General features: G+C 38.3%; 1 protein-coding gene across 1 annotated transcript in view; it reads right to left on the bottom strand.

Annotated features, from left to right (window-relative positions):
- LOC114032499 overlaps positions 1–21,177 on the bottom strand; it is a 119,283-nt gene extending 98,106 nt beyond the window's left edge. Inside the window, exon 1 of the mRNA XM_027847816.1 lies at positions 21,055–21,177. Within this exon, the coding sequence (XP_027703617.1) occupies positions 21,055–21,096 (42 nt within the window). The 5' untranslated portion in view covers positions 21,097–21,177. The remainder of the gene's footprint in view (positions 1–21,054) is intronic.
- Between the last annotated feature and the right edge of the window lie 217 nt (positions 21,178–21,394).

The raw sequence follows: 21,394 nt of genomic DNA, 5'->3' as shown, positions 1-21,394 counted from the left end.
ACTTGATACTTACTAGCTGTGTGACCCTGGGCAAGTCATTTAACCCCAATTGCCTCACCAGAAAGCAAAAAAAAAAAAAAAAGACAGTCCCTGTCCTCAAGGAGCCCACAATCTAATGGCGGAGACAACATGCAAATAACTGCATACAAACAAGCTATATACAGGGTCAATTGAAGGCCATCTCAGGAGGGAAGGTGCTATATGCTATCTCTGCATTTTAAGCTACTGTTCTATGTCTAATTAATTCTCTGTACACAATTACATCTTAACAAGATAAAATCCTCTATGAACAGTTTTTATGTAAACAGCAAGTGATTTTGATATATTTGAATTAAAAGAAATTTCCTTAAGGCCAGATTCTGCCATGTTTTCAGAAATATGCCCCAGTTGTCTCAGAAATTATTTTACTTCAGGGACCCAATTAAAGCTATCAAAACTGTTACACTCTTCTGGATAAAAAGGATGCAGCAGCCCTTGCACAGAAATGTACAGCTTATAATTTTTCAGTAGTTTCATTTTACAGGTAAAAACATTTCTTCAACCAAGGGGCTGGGTTATTGAGAGATCGTGGAATTGCTGAATTGCTTGCAAAATCACAGAGGCTCAGTAATAATGTAGGCAAGAAAATGCCTGCAATAAAAGCACAAGCAAATTTATTCCTGGACAGTTGAAAGAAATCACCAAAGAGGCTTATATGTGAGATCCTGTCATTTTCAATGCTTTGAAGCCTAAAAGTTGGTACGCAGAGTTCACAAAAGGTAATCAATCAGAGATTATTTTGGTTCCACTGCTCCCAAATTATAGGGTGTCTTGTACCGACCAGCCTTTCATGCTTTTGAATATATGGTAATTGCAGTGCCCAGAATAATGTCATCTCATCTATTCTCTAGGAATAGAGAAAAACAATGCCTGTCTGCAGGTTAGTTGATCCCGTCATCCTCTTCCATTCTTTTGGTTTTAGGTGTGGGGACAGGGAGACTAAGAATCAACTGGGAGAAAGTGCTCCATGTGAACTAAAACAGGTAAATAACAATCATTCAATTTGTGAGCTCTGTCAAAATATTTGTCAGCAAGATAGCTTGGTGAAGTTTCTGACATACTCTAGTTAGCAAGGTATTTTACTTGCAAACAAGATTTGAGTAACAGTACCTGACCTTTATTATTCTGTAACTGGTGAAGGAATTTTCTTGTCACACCACAATTTCTGTAACTTTTTTTAAGAAAACAGTCTTTGTCATATTTCCCAAATGAAATGTCACCAAGTCTGTTCATGTTACATAGTCTAATGGATTGGGTCCAATACCACCAGGAAATAATAGCTATATGGAACCTTTGTAGGATATTGAGGGAATAATATGGGCTCCACAGCCCAAGATTATGTAATTTGACATGGTGGGGTGGAGGGGTGAGGGGTGATATCGTTAAAAATCTATTCAGAAATTGGTATTTTCTTTTTTTCTTCATTTAATTTTCTTTTTTTTTTCAATTAACAAGAATTTATTTTTCCCCTCCCACCTCACCATACTTAAAAGAAAAAGAAAACCAAAACCCTTGTAACAAATGTGCATAGTCAAGCAGAACAAATTCCCACATTTGACCAAATGTAAAAATTTTGCATTTTAAGTCCACCATCTCTCTGTCAGAAGATGGGTAACATTCTTCACCACTAAACCTCTGGAATCATCATTGGTCATGTATTGGTAGGGGTTCTCAAGTCTTTCAAAGTTGTTCATTTTACAATGTTTTTAGTATTGTATAAATGGTTCTTGCATAAATTGTTTATATAAATTGTTTCTTCTCATTTTACTCTGCATCACTTCATGTAAATCTTCCCAGATTTCTCTCTAAAACCATCCCTTTTATCATTTTTTTATTTCACAATAGTAGTCTAGAAGAGGGCAGCTAGGTGGCCCAGCAGAGAGAGCCTCTGGCCTGTAATCAGGAAGACATGAGTTCAAATTCAGCCTCAGACATTTACTAGCTATGTGACCCTGCACAAGTCCATTAACCATGTTGGCCTCAGTTTCCTCATTCGTAAAATGAGCTGGAGAAGGAAACGGCAAACTACTCTGGTATCTTTGCCAAGAAAACCCCAAATGGGTTCATGAAGAACTGGTCACAACTGAAAATGACTGAACAAGTACTCTGGAAATGGGCTCTTTCTTTCTATTATTGTTTGAATTGTCAGAATCACAGAATGATCCAGCTATAGTTAGAAGGAACATTAGAGCATGAAACAAAGACTTTAATTAATAGTGTATATTATCTGGTATAGTCTAATCTGCATAATGACTCTTATTTCTGTTTGCTATCAGCATAGATAAATGGGTTCATTTGCTATTTATTATTTGGGTTGGTCTTTGTGTAGCTGGTGTTTCATGGGAAGAAAGTCAAGCCTTCAAATATAGCTTGGGACACATTTTTCCCCACTAACAGACAGCAACCAGGAAAGTAGATTGAACCCAAAAATCATTTTGCCTGAACTAGCAATATTTAGGAGGACAGATAGTTATAGTTCTCATCCATTAACCCCTCTCTGAGGAGAGCTAAGTGGTCCAGCTTTATGTATCTATTTTCATGCTCTCCTCTAGGCAGGAATCAAATTCTCCCTTAGAGAGAGTGAGCAAAATTCCAGAAATGCCTTTTCATACCTCTTAATAATCTGCATTCATTTATACATGTGAATGTATACATAACACATATGTAAACATACCTGGCAATACATACACTACATGAGGAAGCAGGAAATGGAAAAATTCCTCTTGGTATGGCAAACATATAATGACACATGAGGATGAATAGATAGATAGATAGATAGAGACATATATACACATGCACACACATGTAGAAAGATGAGGAAAGAGATAGAGACAGGGAAAGATGAAAGGAGGGCCTTCAGAGCTGTTTTATAATCCTTAGTTTGGAACCAAAAATTTCTAACTGGTCAAAAGAATAACTTGATAACTCATGCTCATAGTAACAATCCCTTCTATGTGCTTTGGTGTTTATAAACTGTTTTCAGAGACAACTCATTTGTACTTCATACTAACCCGTGAAGTTCACAGGGCAAGGATTAGGATCACAGATTGAGAGCTGGAAGGGATTTAGAGGGTATCTAGTCCAATCCCTTCTTATAAATAAGAAATCTGAAGTCAGAGCAGTTAAGTTATTTGTCTAAGGTCACATGGCTGAGCAGCAAAGGGAAGATCTGAACCCAAATCTTCCTAACTCCAAAACCAGCATTCTAGTCACTGCACCATATTGTCATTCATTAGTTTCTCCACTAAGTTATTAGGCCAAAGTCATACCACTTACAAATGGCAGAACTGGGATTAGGCCCCAAGCCCTTTGACTCCTAACCCAATCATTCTTTATCTTCCTACAAAAATAGGCTGCTTCCAAAACTCAAGTCCAACCTTTCAAGGATTAAAATTTTTGATCTGGGTTTGAGGCCCAGTTCTTTCACTTCTTAGCAATGTAAGGATAAGTAAGTCACTTAACCTTTCACCAAGCCTCAATTTTCTTATGCGTAAAATGAGAGTGGGGTAAGGGTGTTGAACTAGGCTATCACTAAGGACCTTTCCAGCTCTAACCTGTGAAAAATTTGTCGAATGAATGGATGGATGCCATTGAGGACTCACTTAAAAGAGTGTGTTCATAGGTTCTGAAAGCCATTCCAGAAGAAGAGTTTAAGCGAACTCTGAATAACGACGATATCATTGGAATAGTTATAAGCGTCACAGAACCCTAGATTCAGAGCTGGAAAGAACCCTTGGGGGTTTAGGAGACAATGTTCATTTGGATGGAGAATTACATCTCATATCCCTACAGAGCTCAAAGCAGATTAGAGAACAGCTTCTTTCAAGGCTCAACTCCAGTGCTGCCTCCTATGGGAAACTTCTTGATGGCCCTAGTCATCAGTACTTTCCCTACTACTTTACCTCTACGGGTCCCATTTTTCTCGTATATTAAAGGAAAAGGTTGTACTAGATGACTTCTAAGGTCCTTTTTAACTGAACCAATTATTCTGTGATTCTCTTAAATGTTACAGCCTTTCAGTAATGATAATAATGATGATGGTGGTTGGTGGTGATGATGATGATGATAACTAGCATTTATGTAGCCACTTGATTATCTCATTTTATCCTCTCAGACCTGGGAGGTAAATGCTATTGTTATCCCCATGACAGATGAAGAAACTGAGATAAGCAAGAAATTAAGTGATTCACCAAGAATCACAGAGCTAATGGATATATGAGATTTGAACTCAGGACATCCTGACTCCTGATATAGTGCTCTATCCACAGTGCCAGCCTCCTTTAGGGCAGGAGTTATGTTTCATTTCAACTGAATCCTCAGCTACCTGGCATAGACAATTAATCAATAGCATGCTGGCAGCAACTCTAACCAGCTTGGACCAATCCATTGTTAAGTTTTCAGTGTGAGTATTCACACCTCAGAGATCAGCAAATAGATATAGAGCTTGATTTATTGTTTTATTGATTTCTATAATTAAGAAAGGACAGCTAGATAGCAGTGGATAGAGCACTCCCTGGAGTTAGGAAGACCTGAGTTCAAATCTGACCTCAGACACTGTGTCACCCTGGGCAACTCACTGAACTCTGTTTGCCTCAGTTTCCTCATCTATAAAATGAACTGGAGAAGGAAATGGCAAACCACTCCAGTGTCTCTGCCAAGAAAACCCCAAAGAAGGTCACAGAGAGTAGGACACAACTGAACAAGAAAAAACAAACCTGAACAACAAACCTAAGAAAGAGTTAATTGCACATATTAAACTTAAGAGTCACCCACACTTTTTTTTAAACAGAAAGCCTGTTGTTAAATATTTACCAGTTCATCCCTGACCTTAATAAATATTTTGAACTGAATAAAACTGAATTAAACTCAGCCATCTTTATGCAGTGCTTTGCCATTAGCTCTTAAGTAGTTGCGGAACTGAATTATTGCCCAGTCTCTCCCCTGGGCCCCGAACGGGAGATCCTAAACTTTCACATCAGGAGGCAAAGTAGCGCAGTAGAAGGAGTACTTGTATTGAAGTCAGGACTCCTGGGTGGGCACTTCCACTTTAGCCAAGTCCCCTCACTTTTCGGAACCTCAACTTTAAAATAAGGCTGCTCACTTCACCCTAGTCCTTAGGAGAAAAGCCTTTGTCAACCACAAAGCACCTCATAAATGTGAGCTACAGCGAAATTGTTGAGACCCCATCTCCACTTTGGTTTTGTCAATCAAACTTAAGAATGCTAGCTGACAAGCTTTGGCCTACTAGATTCCAGGCTTTCAATGGTAGGGCATTTGAGGTGAGCAGGGAGGGGCACGTTCTGCCCGAAGCTTCGGATAGAAAAGGCTTTATTCCTTGTGGCAGGTGAAGGATTTTAAAAGACTAAAGGCCTGCTTCTTAGGCCTGGGGAGCAATTTAAATAACAAGGGTCAGGATTAATCCTTTCCTTAGCTAAGGTGGAAAGAAATCTGTGAAGGAGTTGGAATAAGGACCGTAGACAAGGATTCATTTTCTGACAATAGATCTATCTCCAATCTTGCTTGAGCACAGGCTGCCGTAATTATATTGCCTTCGTCTGACTGCATACACACTTCCTTTCTCGCCATCAACACGGTCATGCCTCTCCATGAAAGCCTATTTTAATATAGACACCCACATATATATAATTCATGCACTTTAGCCTTTACATATTTATTTTGCATTTTAATTAAGGCCAAAATCTGAATACTTTAGATGGACGGTTTCTTTATTCTTCTATGCATAGCTTATAGGCAAATTACCTGGCAGAAACCCAAATGTTAAGCAAACACAATACAACCGGTGACTATAGTAAGCTATTATCCTGGTACAAAGGACCACAGGAGCACTTCTAAAATCCTGTCCTTTCAAAGGGACCCTCTCGGGACTGATGGCATTTCCCTGTTCTGCAGCCTCAGCAGAACGAAGTGATAGAACACCAAAGTCCCAGGACCACTGGGAGGGAAGTGCTCCTCAGGAAACAGCTGCCATCACTTTCTCTAGCACCAACTGGAGAGTTCACAGGGGGTGGAGACTTGATAGGCCCCCTGAAGTTTATAAGGAAATCTTGGTCTAGGCACAGAGTTGTAGTTTCCAGAGATTGACACCATTAGGCCAAGTTGTTTGAATTGGTCAAAAGAGCAGCTCTAAATTGAGAAAATAATAATAATGGCTTGCATTAGGAAAGGACTCTAGGGGCAGCTAGGTGGCTCAGTAGATAGAGCATCGGCCCTGAAGTCAGGAGAAACTGAGTTCAAAACCAGCCTCAGACCAAACACTTGACACTTACTAGCTGTGTGACCCTGGGCAAGTCACTTAACCCCAATTGCCTTTAAAAAAAAAAAGGAAGAAAGAAAGGACTCTAAGATCTGCAAAGAGTTCTAATGTATTCATTACCTTTCATTAATTCAGTCATGCATTAAACAAACATAACTGCCCACTCATAAACAGAAGGCTATGTTGGCACTGAGGAAGGTAATCTAACAATAACAGCTAATATTACATGTGTACATAAAATATATGTATACATACACATATATGTTAGAGAAAGCACCTACTATGTTTCAGGCACTATGCTAAGTAGCATGATGACATCACCAGAGGATGTAAGAAGCCCATTTGCCCTGGACACACATTTCCCCTACGTGGGTGCTTTCCATATGCATGTCCTGGCCACAGGAGTCCCTGGCATGTACTTCTTCACACATATTCCCTAGTCATGTGAATCCTCTGTGCAGGTGCCTTCTCCCAATCAATAAGCATTTATTAAGTTCCTATTATGTACCGAGCACAGTGCTAGGAACTAGTAAAATGAAAAAGAAAAGTTAAAAGGAATACCAGAGGTCATAATAATCCAACCTTTACTTGAAGGATAACAAAGGCAAACAATCCTGTTCTCAAAGAGCTTATGTCCTTTTTGTTGGGGATACTGTTGGCATATTAACCTGTAAGAATATGTACCCCATGTGTTTATTGAAGATCTTTTCTTATCATTTTATTTGCTCTCCTTTTTTAATAAATAGGTTTTGTTTTGAGTTAATGTGTCCTCTGGCTGGTTGATAAAAATAAACATATTGATCAGTCTTTTGGTCTGTGGTTTTTCAGTAGACAGCAACCCACAGAGTGCCTTGATCTTGGGTAGTTTTTTTCCCCCGTCTGGGGGTCCATTTGTAAAAGGGGACATCCCCAGCACTATATTATTGGTACCCCATTTTACAGATGAAGAAACTGAGACTCAGAGAGTTTAAGTGTCTTACTGAACATCAGGTAGTAGAAAGAGAACTGGATTTGAAGTTTCAAATCAAGTGGCTTTTAAGATGTTATTTACTGCATGTGTGACTCTGGGTAAGTTTCTTAGTTTCTGTGAGCTTCAGTCGTCCAATATATAAAATGACAGGGTTTGGACTAGATAATCTCTAAAGTCCCTTCTATCTCTAAATCATATGAAGAAGTCAGTCGAAAAACATTTATTAGGAATCCACTATGTACCAGGCACCGGAGATACAAAGGCAAAAAACGAAACCGTTCCTGCCCTCAAGAATCTTACATTCTATCAAGGAAAACAATGTGTCTACTTATAAGTGTGTATATGTAGATATGTGTGGGTACATATATATAATTATAAGTATACACTGTGATAAGTATGCGTATATACTATACATGATGTGAATTTGTATATGTGCACACCTATACATGTATGTGTGTATACATGTGTATGTACATATATAAACTACATACCTCTATATAAATACAACCACATACAGACACAAAGTAAATACAAGGTAATTTGGTAGGGAGGAGACACTCATAGATAGAGGCATTAAGAAGGAAAAGCACATATGATATAAAGAGAGAGAAATCTATATCTATTTCTATATATCTATGTATTATCTATTATAGATAATATTAATATATTGTCTATAGATATATCTATCTCTATCTATCTATAATTTATCTCTATATGTAATATAGAGATAATATATTTATATATCTATATATCTACAGGTAATATATTATCTATAGTAGATAATTATCTATAATAAATAGATAATATGTAGAGATAGATATAGATATAGATAGATGTATCTATATATATCTCCAGAGTCATCCAGCTAATAAGTAAAGAGCCAGGATTCAAACACAATGCTCCCAACTTCAGGCCACTTCAGGCTTTCTACTAGATTACTGCTACTTCTGAAAGACAGTGTTGAAGGAGCATCTAGATTTTTCAGTGATATAATATGCAGTGCTGTAATGTGTTATTTATGAAGAAACCACCAAGGATTTCAAAGCAGCTGATCTTTAAAATGTTATGCTCCACCTTAACCATGTTCAGGGAAAGAAGAACAAGGTGGTAAAGCCCAATTTGATTGCTAGGTGAGTTTCTCTGTCCTCTTGCCACCCAACTCTGTCCTGCAGGAAAAATACGAGGGTCAGTCAGGTGGGAGACATGCTGAACCTCCAGATCCTGGGCATAGCACTCACTGTTCTGTTCATTGAATCATACTATAGGATTTAGACCTGGAGGGGGCCTTTTTGTTTGTTGTTCAGCCATTTCAGTCATGTTCAACTCTTCACGACCCTGTTTGGGGTTTTCTGGGCAAAGACACTGGAGTGATTTGCCATTTCCTTCTCCAGCTCATTTTACAGACGAGGAACTAGAGAGTCTCTAATCCAACCCCTTTATTTAAAGGTACAGGAGGTAATGAGGTTGACCAGCTCACCCAATCTTATACTTGTGGTAAGTAGCTGAGTTTAGATTTTAACCTATATCCTCTGACTCTGCACTTATTCTTACTGACAAAATCCTTGGTTTCTGTGTTATAAATCTGAGCTAAGGCCCAGATTAACTTTGAAAGTTTCATGACATCCAAGTCCCCATAGGTACAACGAATTAAAAAGCAGTATGGGGATAGAGTTTTCAGCTCTGTGGTCTGACTAGACAGATAAATATTTGTGGTTTAAAGAATAGGTAATAACCTAGTTATTTTAAGGCCTATTGTCCTATATTTCTGAAATGAGATGATGATGATTATAAAATAAGGATAATAATAATAATAATAGCTAATATTTATATAGTGCTTGACATGCATTAGCTCATCTGATCCTCACAACAACTCTGCAATGCAGGTGCTATTATTATCCCTATTTTATAGATGTGGAAACTGAGGCTCAGAGAAGTTAAATAATTTGCCCAAGCTCACACGCCTAGTAGGCGTCTGAGTAGGATTAAAAACTCGGGTTTTAAGTCTATCTACTACATCACTGCTTCATCAAAATTGAAATCACAGAATCTGAAGATTGTGTTTGATTGTGCTTACATATTTTTGTGTATTTCCTTCTATCTTTTTTTTCAGTGGACGGAGGGATAAAAGAGGAAAATGAATGCTTTGTCTTTGTTGGAAGACAGAGAGACAGAGACAGAGAGGATGACAGGTGATGGAAGTAAGAAACACCCTCTACCAGTGTAGGTCTACACCTGTTCTGCAATTTAGAGTGTTATAGAGTTGCCTAGGGGTGTGGAGATGTGGTTTGCCTATGGTCACACAACCAATGTGTATCAGAACCAGGACTTCAACTCAGGTCTTTTGGGTTCCGAGAATACTATATCCATACTACAACGTTGCCTCTATTGCCATTAAATATCATTCTGTAATCAGGCAATCAATAAAACATTTTCTACATATTAAAAAAAAGTTGAAAGAATCACAAAATAGATGCAACCTCTAACAAAAGTTTGAACCTTGTCTAGAAAGCCCCTAACTGGTAGTTATTCAGCCTTCACTTGAACAAGTCCGTCTATGTCTACCTAACAAGGGAGTCTATTCTTGTGCTGGACAGATCTAATTGTTAGGAATTTTTTTTGTCATATTGAGTCAAAATCTGCCTTTCTCTAGCTACCACCAATAGTTCCAAGTTTTACTTTTTTGAGGTCAAATCTAACCCTGCTTCCTGAGAGGCTTCCAAAAATACATGAAGATACTCCTTTTGAAGAATATAACTGAAGTGGATATTCAGTCATTTGCCTGTCCAAATTCATTCAAGAAGAGTAAAATACTGCATTCAGTAGGGAAATTCTCACTGAGAGGTATGGTTCCTTGCACCAGGTTTCAGTCATAAGCCCTGGGGGGTCAGAGGGTGTTCAAAGAACTGAGCTACTCTCTACTCTTATCCATTGACCTCCAGTTTTTGACTCTTCCAAGGCATCTACTGATCTGCCCTTCTCATCTCCTGAGGCCTCTACACTGATTCAGACCTGCATTTTAGCAGTTCGCCAACAAAAAGCACAAGTAAAAGAAACAAGGAGAAAGGGAGAGATGACTTAGTAAATTGGCTGTGTTGAAAGTTGTTCATTAATGCTAGTGTCCCACTTTTTTGCTGAAACACTCAAACCCTACCTTTATCTGTTTAAATTCCTCCAAGACACATCTTGTGAAAGATTTTTTCAAAATACCCATGCTCTGCTCCATTCACTCTGGATGGCCTCTTAGACAAAATATAACTCTTCTATTTGGTTTCAAAGTCCTTCCAAATTTGACTGTAGCCTACCTTCCTATGCTTCTTGTACCTTTCCCTCCTTCACACACTCTATGTTCCAAAGTATTCTGCTTTCCGTCACCTCAACACATCATTCTATCTCTAGTCTACATGCCTTTGCACAGGCTGTGTCCCCCATGAACGGATGGAGATGGATGGATGGTTAGATAGATAGATAGAGAATTTGCATTCCCCAAATGAAATGGCCCAGTTTGATTGCAGCTGAGAAACAGCCCAACTTTGCTTTTGCCTCAGGAAAAAAAATGATCAGATATGATCTGAAATTGACTAACATATAGATATTCCGTGAAAATAAAATCTTTGAGTAATCATCTATTGATATTTGTAAAATAAAAATTTATATGTGCTGGGTGTGTGTGTGTGTGTGTGTGTGTGTGTGTGTGTGTGGGCGCGCGCGTGTGTGTGTGTATGTATGTGTGTACCCACACAAGCTCTCATCATTTTTCTTACCTCGGTTCAGAATTCTTTTGAAGACTATATCAATAAGTAGAGCATATATCTCTGCACTGAATTGAGTGTCTACCTATGTTTCTTGAGGTCTCACTGCATGTTGACTTACCTTATATGTATGCAGAATGCTCTGGACTAGAATTGGTTTTCTCCAGAGCATGCACAAAAGCTGTCTTATATGTACTTCTTGTTGTGAAGAATTATTTGTTTTCTGAAGGCAACCCAAATGGGTGTCAGTGGTCAGTGAGGATGTGCCTCTTTATTTTATATTCTCACATATGTTGTATGTATGGGTTATATATATATATCATATATTATATGCTCACATTTTATATTTTGTCTTATCAACTCATCTTGGACATGTTTCTATTGCATTTCCCCACCCCCACTCGGGAGGAAACTATAACTACTGCCCAAACAGCCCCTGCATTTTGTGATTTGATGGGCACAAAGAGATACTTTTTGAAGTAAGAAAGTCATGTAAATAAAAATTAGAAAATTTTTAAATAAAAAAGGGTAAGAGTACAAGGCTTGGAGTCATTACTAGTTACACTATTCTGGGCAAGTTATTTAATCTCTAAGAACTCTAAAAAGTCTCAGGCTTAGGGTCAGCTACACACCCTGATCCACCCTAGCTGTGTGACCTTAAGCCAGTCAAGTGACCTGTCAGGGTCCCTGAAACTAAGATGATAAATTAGAAAAGACTTGTTCATCTTCGTTGTTTCCTGCCTCAATGAAACCACAGCTAAGAACTAACCAAAACAAAAAGAACCAGGGAAAAGGGACATTTGAGAATTTCTTGTTCTGAGCCCAGAATCCAAATTTAGAATGTTAGATTTTATCAGTGTGTGCATGGATAGGGGTCAAGAGTACATATTTCAATACATCACACATCTGTGATTTCACTGGTGTGGAGATTTCCTTCATAGCTCCTTGAAGCCTTAGGAGATGGTATTTCAGAATTGTTGTGGCAGAAAAATCCATCACCTTATATTCAACCTGATGATGAACCTCTCTGAACTTAGTTAAGCTGGTCCATGGATGAGAGAACCAGTTCATCTCTGCAGTCACAGCACGTCACTATTTTTGCGCTAAAGCCCCACCTCATCAGGCATAGAGATGACCCTTGGCTCTTCAAGGCTCCATCAGCGGATCAAAAACTCCAATAGGTCCTCCCAATCTGAGATGGTTTCAAGGATGGGCCCAGTGATAGGCTATATATAATCCAACCAAACTGGTCTCCTTGTGGTCCCTCATACACAACACTCCATCTCTCATCTCCATGCCTTTGCATTGACTAATCCCTTATTCCTGGAATGTTCTTCCTCTTCTTCTCTACCTCATGGAATCCTTGATTTCCTTCCAGACACAACTCAAACACCATCTTCTTCTGTAGGAAGCCTTTGCTGCTCCCTACTCCGCAAGTCCTAATGCCTCCATACCACAGATACAAGGGTACCTTGAATCCGTACTATGTATGTTTTTATATACCTATGTATCCGCATAGGGGTAGCTAGGTGTCTCAGTGGATGGAGTGCTGGCCCTGGAGTCAGGAGGAACCAAGTTCAAATCCAGCCTCAGACACTTACTAGCTGTGTGACCCCAGGCAAGTCACTTAACCTTAAACCTTGTTCGCTTCAGTTTCTTCATCTGTAAAATGAGCTGGAGAAGGAAATGGCAAACCACTCCCATATCTTTGCCAAGAAAACTCCAAATGGGTCACAGAGTCAGGCACAACTAATCAACAAAACAAAAACTATGTCTGCATGCTTTCTCCTCTATTAGAACAGAAGCATGTAAATCAATCAGCAGCATAATAGGTGCTTAATAAACGCTGCTGCTTGATTTACACGCCTCTTATCCAAAAATCAGCTTCCCTAAATGCAGAGAGATTTGTCACCATGTTGGCCCACAGGAGACAAACATTTTAAGACACAGCAATTCCTGAATACCATCTACTAAGAAGCTGTGACCTGCCTCAGTGGAGGGACCTTTGTCTCAGATGAAAAAACAGTTCCTCAAAGTATTCAAGTTAAATCTCTTCTCCCCATTAGCTGGGAATCAATTTCTTTTCCCTCAAGCAAGCTACAGGAGAACAATGTTTCCCAATATTTAGCTTTCAGTTCAGCTTGGAGATACCTACTGTGAAAATGAAAGTTATGCCCAGGAACTCAAGACACCCCCAAAAAGGCATATCATTGATTAACTGCTTGTTTCTAGAGGATAGGGAGCATTTTAGTTAGTGGAGTCTTACAGCATCGGCAACTGTGCAGATTCAAAGAATTCCCTGCCAAGAACTATAGAATTGGGCCTCTAACATATAGGAGAACCACAGTATGTGTTCAGAGAGTTCTCATTAAAGAATCATTTGCCTCAGTATCATCCTTCACCGTAGTCACATACCATCAATGGTGGTCTAACAGAGGGCCTGGAGCCTGATTCAAAAAAATTAAGAAACTCACAACTCCAGGAATAAACAAGTGTACAGACAAGATAGTAAGAAGGAAAAAGGAAAATCTTACAGAATTGATGTGACCTCAGGCAGGTCACCGTAAGCCTATTTCTTCATCTGTAAAATGGAGATCATTATACTTGGACAACCTACCTCAAATGGTTATTGTGAAGAGTTTTGTAAATTTCAAAATACTACACAAATATAAAATTGTTATTACTTTTATTAGGATAAATAAAGTTTTCTGATGCTATAGGAAACTATAGAATTCAATTAACTTTGACAAGAATCCATTTATTTGTCTACTATGTGCTGGAGATAAAAAAGAAAAAAGAAAAAACCTCTTTCCTCAAAAAGCTTATATTCTACTAGGGGAAAACAATATGTCTACAGGTACAAAATATAGGCAAAAATCAGTACAAAATGATAGGTAGAATGATTCACCCATAATGTACAGAGAGTGTCTCCAAAGTCTTAGTGCAGTTTTGAGCTTTCATATCCTCAAGGGCCATTTGGGGAAGCCATTCACAAAAGCTGTCTTTAAGTCCCTTTATTTTGCTGGTTGCTTTTTCCTATGTGCACATGGTAAAATGGTAAGTGTCCTGGACTTGGAGTCAGAACACCTGGGTTCAAACTCCAGCCCTGGCACTTAGTACCCATGTCACCTCTAGGGGCCTCAGTTTCTATGTCTGTAAAATGAGAGAGTTGGACTAGATGACGTATAAAGTCTCCTCCAGCCCTAAATATATGATCCTGTGATATGATTCTCTGGTGGGATAAGTCTTATAATAAAGGAAATAAAATTAGTATGACTTATTTTGACCCACAATGGCTCCTACCAAGCAATTTCATTTCTAAATGTTCATAAACCATTTATTTAATAATCCATTCTAGATGTATACCAATAATCAACATTAAATTTATCCGACAGTTGGTGAGCAAACCTTTTCCCCCCTTTCTGGAAAACCAAAACATTTCTCTATTCTTTCTAGCATCTCCCAAGCTCCATGATCAGTCATAAATCATCAGTAGTATTTCACCAAGCACACTGGCAAGGTCTTTAAGTACCCTCAGGAGGAATTCACCTGGACTTCCAGAAAAAGACTAAGCTAAAGCTCCTATCTGATCTCTCATTATCTTCTCTCAAAGTTAGGGCTTTCATTCTCTCTCAACTATGATTTTTATTATTAGTTTATTTTCTGAACTGCATCTCAATTTTTAAAATGTCCCAATCATATTTCTAGCATCTTTATGTTTGCTTTCATTATTTCTGTTGTTTGCAATAGCTCTGAATTCAGTCCACTCCGCAGGTTCATTAACATGCTGTTTATTCCCTCCTGCAGATCAAAAAGTCAAAAGCACTTAATGATTTCTCTTTATCTACATCTTCACAATAAAGGTGATCTGTGAACTGGGAGCAAAGGTAGACAATGTTTAGAGGATGTCAGAGAAAACTTGGTCAAAGACTATTCTAAGAGGTTGAGTTATACAAAAATTTCTGGCCCTGAAGACTTCTAGTCTCAGTAATATAAACAATTAATCAAAAACATTGTAAGGCCACTAGCTGCCACTTTGAAGAGCTCTGGAAGAACTAGAGAGGTATGAAAAATTAGAAAAATATCTACCTCCTGGCTGGTTATATTCCATTATGAAATATGATAATAGAAATGACACAAAGCGTAGTAAGCAGAACCAAGAAAATAATACATACAATAAATACAACTAGGCCATGTGATTATGATGAACAAGTTTGTCCCAAGGAAGAGTTGAGAAAATACATCTTCCTCCCTTCTTTTGCAGAGATGGAGGACTCTGGGTGTACAACTTTGAATGTACTATCATATATGGTTGCTATATTGGTAGATTTTACTAAACTAGTTTTTGGGTTTTTTTTCTTTTTTTAATCTTTGTTAAAAGCCAGGCTGGTTGACTGGATAGGGTGTGGGAGAAAGATTCAGAAATGAAGGTGACATTAAAACATATCAATAAAAGATGATTTTTTAAAAAAAAGAAAAAAGAAAAATGGTGATAAAATCATAGCATCTCCAAGATAGAAGTGACTTCAGAAAGCATTTAGTCCAACTACACCTGAAGCATGAATCCCTCTACAACATTCACCAAAAGTGGTCATGCATTTTCTTCCAGAAGACCTCCAGGGATAGGGAAACCTAGTCCCTCCCCAGATAGCCCACTCCACTTTGGAACAATTCTAATCATGAGGACATTTTTCCTTATGTTGAGAACAAATCTACTTCCCGGTATTTTCCACCTGTTGGTCACAACTCTTTCCTCTGTATCTCAGCAGCTCAGAGGTGAAAGAGACTCAGAGGTCATTCAGTCTAAGGACTCTAGAATTTCTTCTACTATATCCCCAGTAAATGGTCTTCTAGTTTCCACATGAAGACCCTGGTGAGGAGGAATCCACTGCCTTTTGAAGCAGTTGGTTCTACTTTGGGACAGCTCTAGTTCTTGAGAAGGTCTTTCTGATATCAAGCCAACATCTGCCTCTTTATAGCTCAGCCATCACTCTTAGTTCTGTTTCTGGGGTCAAAGAGGATAAATATAATTCTTCTTCCATGATACAAATACTTGAAAGACAATCCTCGTATCCACACACACACATACATCTTCTCTTCTACAATCTGAATAATAGCTATCACTTCTATAGTGTTTTCTATGTAGTAGGCACTATGCTAAGCACTGTACAGATGTTATCTCATTTGATCCTCTCAACAATTCTGGGAGTTAGATGCTATTATCCCCATTTTACAGATGAAGAAACTGAGGCAAACATAGGTTAAGTAACTTGTCCAGGGTCACACAGTTGGTAGGTATCTGAGACCAGATTTGAACTCAGGTCTTGAGACTTCCAGGCCCAGTTCTCTATCCACTGCTCTACCTAGCTACACATAGGTTAGAGAAGCATCTTCTTCATTTCCTTCATCTTCTGGATCTAATCCATCTTCCACATGACAATCCTTCAAATATTAAAGGAGAGAGGATTTCTACCTTCAAAGTCTTCTGTCCAAGTTAAATATACATATTCCCTTCAACAAATCCTCAGTCCCTTTACTGAAATGCATTCCTTCCCTGGCAAATTCCTTTAAAATCTATTTCAAATGTTCCCTCCTCTATTAAGACTTCATTGATTCCTTCCACTGGTAAAAAGTCTTCTTTCTTGGACCTCCCACAACACTTTGTTTTGCCTTTACCTAAAACATTCATCATATTAGAATGTAATTGGAAGTGTCCTAGAATTTCATTTTATCAATTTACTTCTTAATATATGCTTCTCAAACTTGAACATGATATTCATAATGTAGGTCTGACCAAGAGAACTACAGTGGGACTGTGAACAGTCATTCAGTTCAACTCAATTAAATTCAATTCAGTTCAACAAATACTGATAAAGCAAATAGTAGTGTGCAAAGCCCCATGACAATCATTGAGGAACATACAAAGTTCAGCCTAATACACGGCCTCTACCTGTATTTACCTTTTAGTCTAAAGGAGCTATGACACTAACACATATTGATATAATATACATTATATTAATCAACAAGAAAAATGCCTACTATGTAGAAGGCATTGTAGTAGGTGCAAGGGATAGAAATATGAAGAATTAAACAATCACTACTCACAATGAGCTTACATTCTAATAAAAGGAATGCATTAGATAAAAGCTAAACAAAGCATTATGGGAGGCCCATGGGCAAAGGATTCTTACCAATGGAGGGAATCAATGAAGTCTTGACAGAGGAGAGAGCATTTGAAACAGGTTTTAACGAAATTCAATGCGGAAGGAATACATTCCAGGCACAAAGAACAGCATGAACAGAAGCACAGAGCTGGGTATTTCATAGGTACAGAAAGTGACCAATGTGGCTAGAATAAATGATAATAACATGGAATGAGGCTGGTTAGGAAGGACAATGTAAGATTTCAGAGGCCCTCGAATGGCAGGCAAAGGAAGGTTTTCCTTAAGAAGCAATGCAAAGCCACTTAAGATTTGTTATATAACCAGATTGATTTATAAGAAAGTTTATTTTGCATCAGTAAAAAGCACAATTTGAAAGGGAAAAGAGAGTGGCAGCAGGACAGCCTGTTTGAAAGCTATTAAAGTCATAATGTGAGCTCTCTCATTTTCAGGTACCTTTCCAGTATTCCCTAGGAGATTATAAAATAGTAAGCCTAACTTCTGTAAATAGAATATATATATATATATATGTATATATATATATACATATATATTAGTACAAAAAAGTTAAGTACTTCTAGAAATATAATTCTAATGAATAATTCTCAGTTGTTTCTTACTACTAGCGGGACTACATCAGGCTAATACATCCCTACCCTGGGGCCCAATATACCTTGTGACAAAGGGCTACCTTGAGACTACAAAGCTGACTGGTCTCTATGCCAATCAATCAATAAGCATTTATTAAATACTTCCTATGTGCCAGATACTCTGGTGGGCCCTTGTGACAAAGGCAAAAATGACCCAGTTTCTGACTTCATGGAGTTTATAGTCTCTCTGGGGAAACAACATGTGTATGTAATACATGAAACTTTAGCCTCATTAGTTTCATACCAGCCTTGATTAATTGAGCTAAGGAGACAAAATAAATTAGCTTAATGCTTATTGATTAATTAATCATTAATAAACAACATGTAAAGTAACTCTAGATTAATTTGCAAACCTATTGAAAAAATGAGCCAATGGAATCAGCATATTCAACTAAATTAATGTCCCACAATAGCCACTCCTCTAAGTTTTAAGATACTTCATTTTTAAGATTTTAAGTTCTAAAGTTGGAAATTAAATATCTTATTATTCACTAAACATCATGTCATTTACTCCTACAGTATTCAGAATAAGTCTCACCCACTTCTGTAGGTGATGGTCAAAGCCAAAAGTTGAAATGAGACAGATGACTCAAAACAGCCACCAACTCAAATTTTTACGGAACCATGGAAGTTAGTCAATTCACGTAAGAAAAGTGTACATTTCCCAGAAACATCCAGATAGCTAAAACCCAGGTGCCTTTTTTTCAGCCTCAATAACCCATAAAATCTAGTCATGTCAACCCAGCCTAAGTTATCCAGGTGACAGCAGAAGGAAATTTACTTGTGGACAGGAAAGGAAGAGAGAATTAAAAAAAGAAAAAGATGAATTTGGAAAATAAAATAAAAAAGGAAGGCACAAAGAAAGAGGAATTTATAGAGAGAAAGAAGAAAAGAGAATAGAGGAGAGGAGAGGAGAAGAGAAGAAAGGAGAGAAAAACAAAGGATAGGAGAAGAGGAAAGAGGAGAGGAAAACAAAAGGCAGGAGAGGAGGAAAGAAGAGAGAAAAATAACGAAAGAAGAAGAAAGAGAAGAAGAGAACAGAGGAGAGGAAAGGATTCTCCTATGCAACATCATATCTCTGATTACAAAACTTGACAAGTTCATTGAACAAATGTATCTAAATATACACATCAAACCTCTCTCTGGGTACACCCCACTCAGTTGGGGTAGTATTGAGCTCTTTCAAAAAGGGCAGACAAGGATTGGCTAAAGTCTCCAGTTTTGCTTCCTCCACTAGGCTTTGAGGTGGTGGTGGTTTCACTTCCAAGGCAACAGATGAAAATGCAGAGGGGACAGCCTATTATTTTCTTTGACTATCCTTTCTAGTCCAGAGCTGGGTCACCTCAGTGTGAGACCTCACTCACTTTAAATTATAGTGATGAGCTAGTACATTTCCCAAATCATCATCTCGAAGGCTTATGGCCATTTGCTCAATAATTGCCTAATAGCCCTGGGGTTTAGCATTCCTCAGTATTTTAAATTCTAAGCTTCTCCTGTTGGTTTTATACAAATAAGCAACTGGGAAACAAAATGCTGAGACAAGTCCATCGTCTCTACTGATTTTCTGCTTTACAAATCACCTACTCAAAGTCTAACATTGTATCTGTCCTTGACCCTTACAATCTATAAATTTGCCAAAATCAGAAAAAGGCAGACCCTTGTATGTATACATATATATATATACACCAAAATATACATATATACATACATCTATACAGATGCATATACATGTACACATACATGTCATGAACCTATATACATACACACATACACATGCATATATATATGTAAATTCTAGAAATAGACTAAAATTTGGACTCTGGAAACTCTTCTCTCTGTCTTTGCTCTGTCAGTAACAGGTCCCTTTTCCACCTGGGCCTCCCACAACTGGGCTGGGCTGTTGTATGAATAGTGCCACCAGTTTCATGCACTTTAAGTACAGATCAAGTGTTCTTACTGTGAATAATTTGCCAACTGCAAGCTAAATGGCTCAATCTTTCTGTGATCAATTACATTGCTCATCACAAATCCTCCCAAATACTAAGCACTTGCTGCTCCCCTGGGCTTCATTAGATCACTAAGGAAAGTTTGGGTTTATTACTGTTAATCATTTTCACTTGGTACCAACTGTCACAAACCTGTCTAGAATGGTCTCCTTTCTCAGTCCAGGATCTGGCTCCCCCATTTCCAGACCAAAAGAAGAGGCAGAGATAACATATGCTAAGATAAATTAAATTCAGTGTTTTCCATTACTGTAGGAAAATATATTACCAAGGATACAAAATTCTCGCATAATTTCTCTCTGTTGCCTGGCCAGAAAATGTAATGTGTCACCTACACTAGACTAGAGAATCCTACAACAGGTTACCCTAAGGCTGAAAGGGCCCTGGGAGCTCATCAAGAGGCAGCAAGGTAAAGTGAAAGGAGTACTGGTCTTGTTTGCTAAGTCATAGGTTCAATTCCCAGCTCTGAGACTAACACCCAATGAGGTTGAGTGAATTAATTACTCAAGATCATACTGCTAATTAGTGGCTAGAATCTGTTCTCCAGACTCCTTGTTTAATGCTCTTTTTACTATACTACGATGATCTTAACCTCTCATAGCTTTGACTTCCTCATCTATAAAATGGGGACAAGTTTACATAGTGGAATGAGCAATTAATTTGGAACGGGGGTACTTGATATGGGACCTTCAGGGGGACCTCTCTGACCCTCATAAGTAAAATGTAAATTGATATCTAAGGTCTTTTCCCATTCTAGATCCAAAGATCTTGAGGTCCACTTCAAACCCCTACATATTCTAAAGTGGTTTTTTTCCTACAATAATTCTACGAAAGGCATAGAGAAGTCTGTAAGAAATCCAATTCAACAAACATGAAGTGATTACTCTATACTAGGCACAGCAGCTAAAAAAGACAAAAACAAAACCATTCCTGCCCTCAAGGAGTTTACATTCTGTGAGTCAGGGAGGGACAGCAAATACAACATGCTCACAGAGATGTAAATGCAAGGTAGGTTGAGGAAATAGACAATACCCATAACTGAGGGAATTGAGGAAGGCACCTAAGTTGAAGAAGCTGGCCCCTACGTGGATTCTTAAAGGATGGCAACAACCCTAAGTGGAGTGGAGGAGGGAGGGCTGTGACAGTACCAATTCTCCACCCAGGAGGAAATCCTGGCCAGCTGTCATGGAAAATGAACAGAACCTTACCTGAGGCATGGCATTGCTCTGCACCCTGGAATTATCCTCCATGACAGTAGCCTGGGAATCTACGAGGAGGGCCCCTTTAAAAGTAATGAGTTAATATTCATGAACTGCCCCTGCTTTTACAGCAGCCTCACTCTTTCCTGCTCTCCAGTGAAATCGAACAGCTGGTAGTATTTATTAGCTGCTCCTCTTTTATGAGGTAGCTCAGGGGGAAAAAATGTTTTTTGTTCCTCCTTCCTTCCAGGGCAAGATAAGAGAGAGAAAGAAGAAAAGGTTAAGGTTGTGTTTACTTTACTTAGTGCTGTTTTTCCTTACTTCCTCAAAATAAAAAGCAAAGAGCTAT

The sequence above is a fragment of the Vombatus ursinus genome, unplaced genomic scaffold (assembly GCF_900497805.2).
Source record: "Vombatus ursinus unplaced genomic scaffold, bare-nosed wombat genome assembly UNPS02000580.1, whole genome shotgun sequence".
NCBI lineage: Eukaryota > Metazoa > Chordata > Mammalia > Diprotodontia > Vombatidae > Vombatus > Vombatus ursinus.
This window is presented reverse-complemented; position numbering and strand designations above follow the sequence as displayed.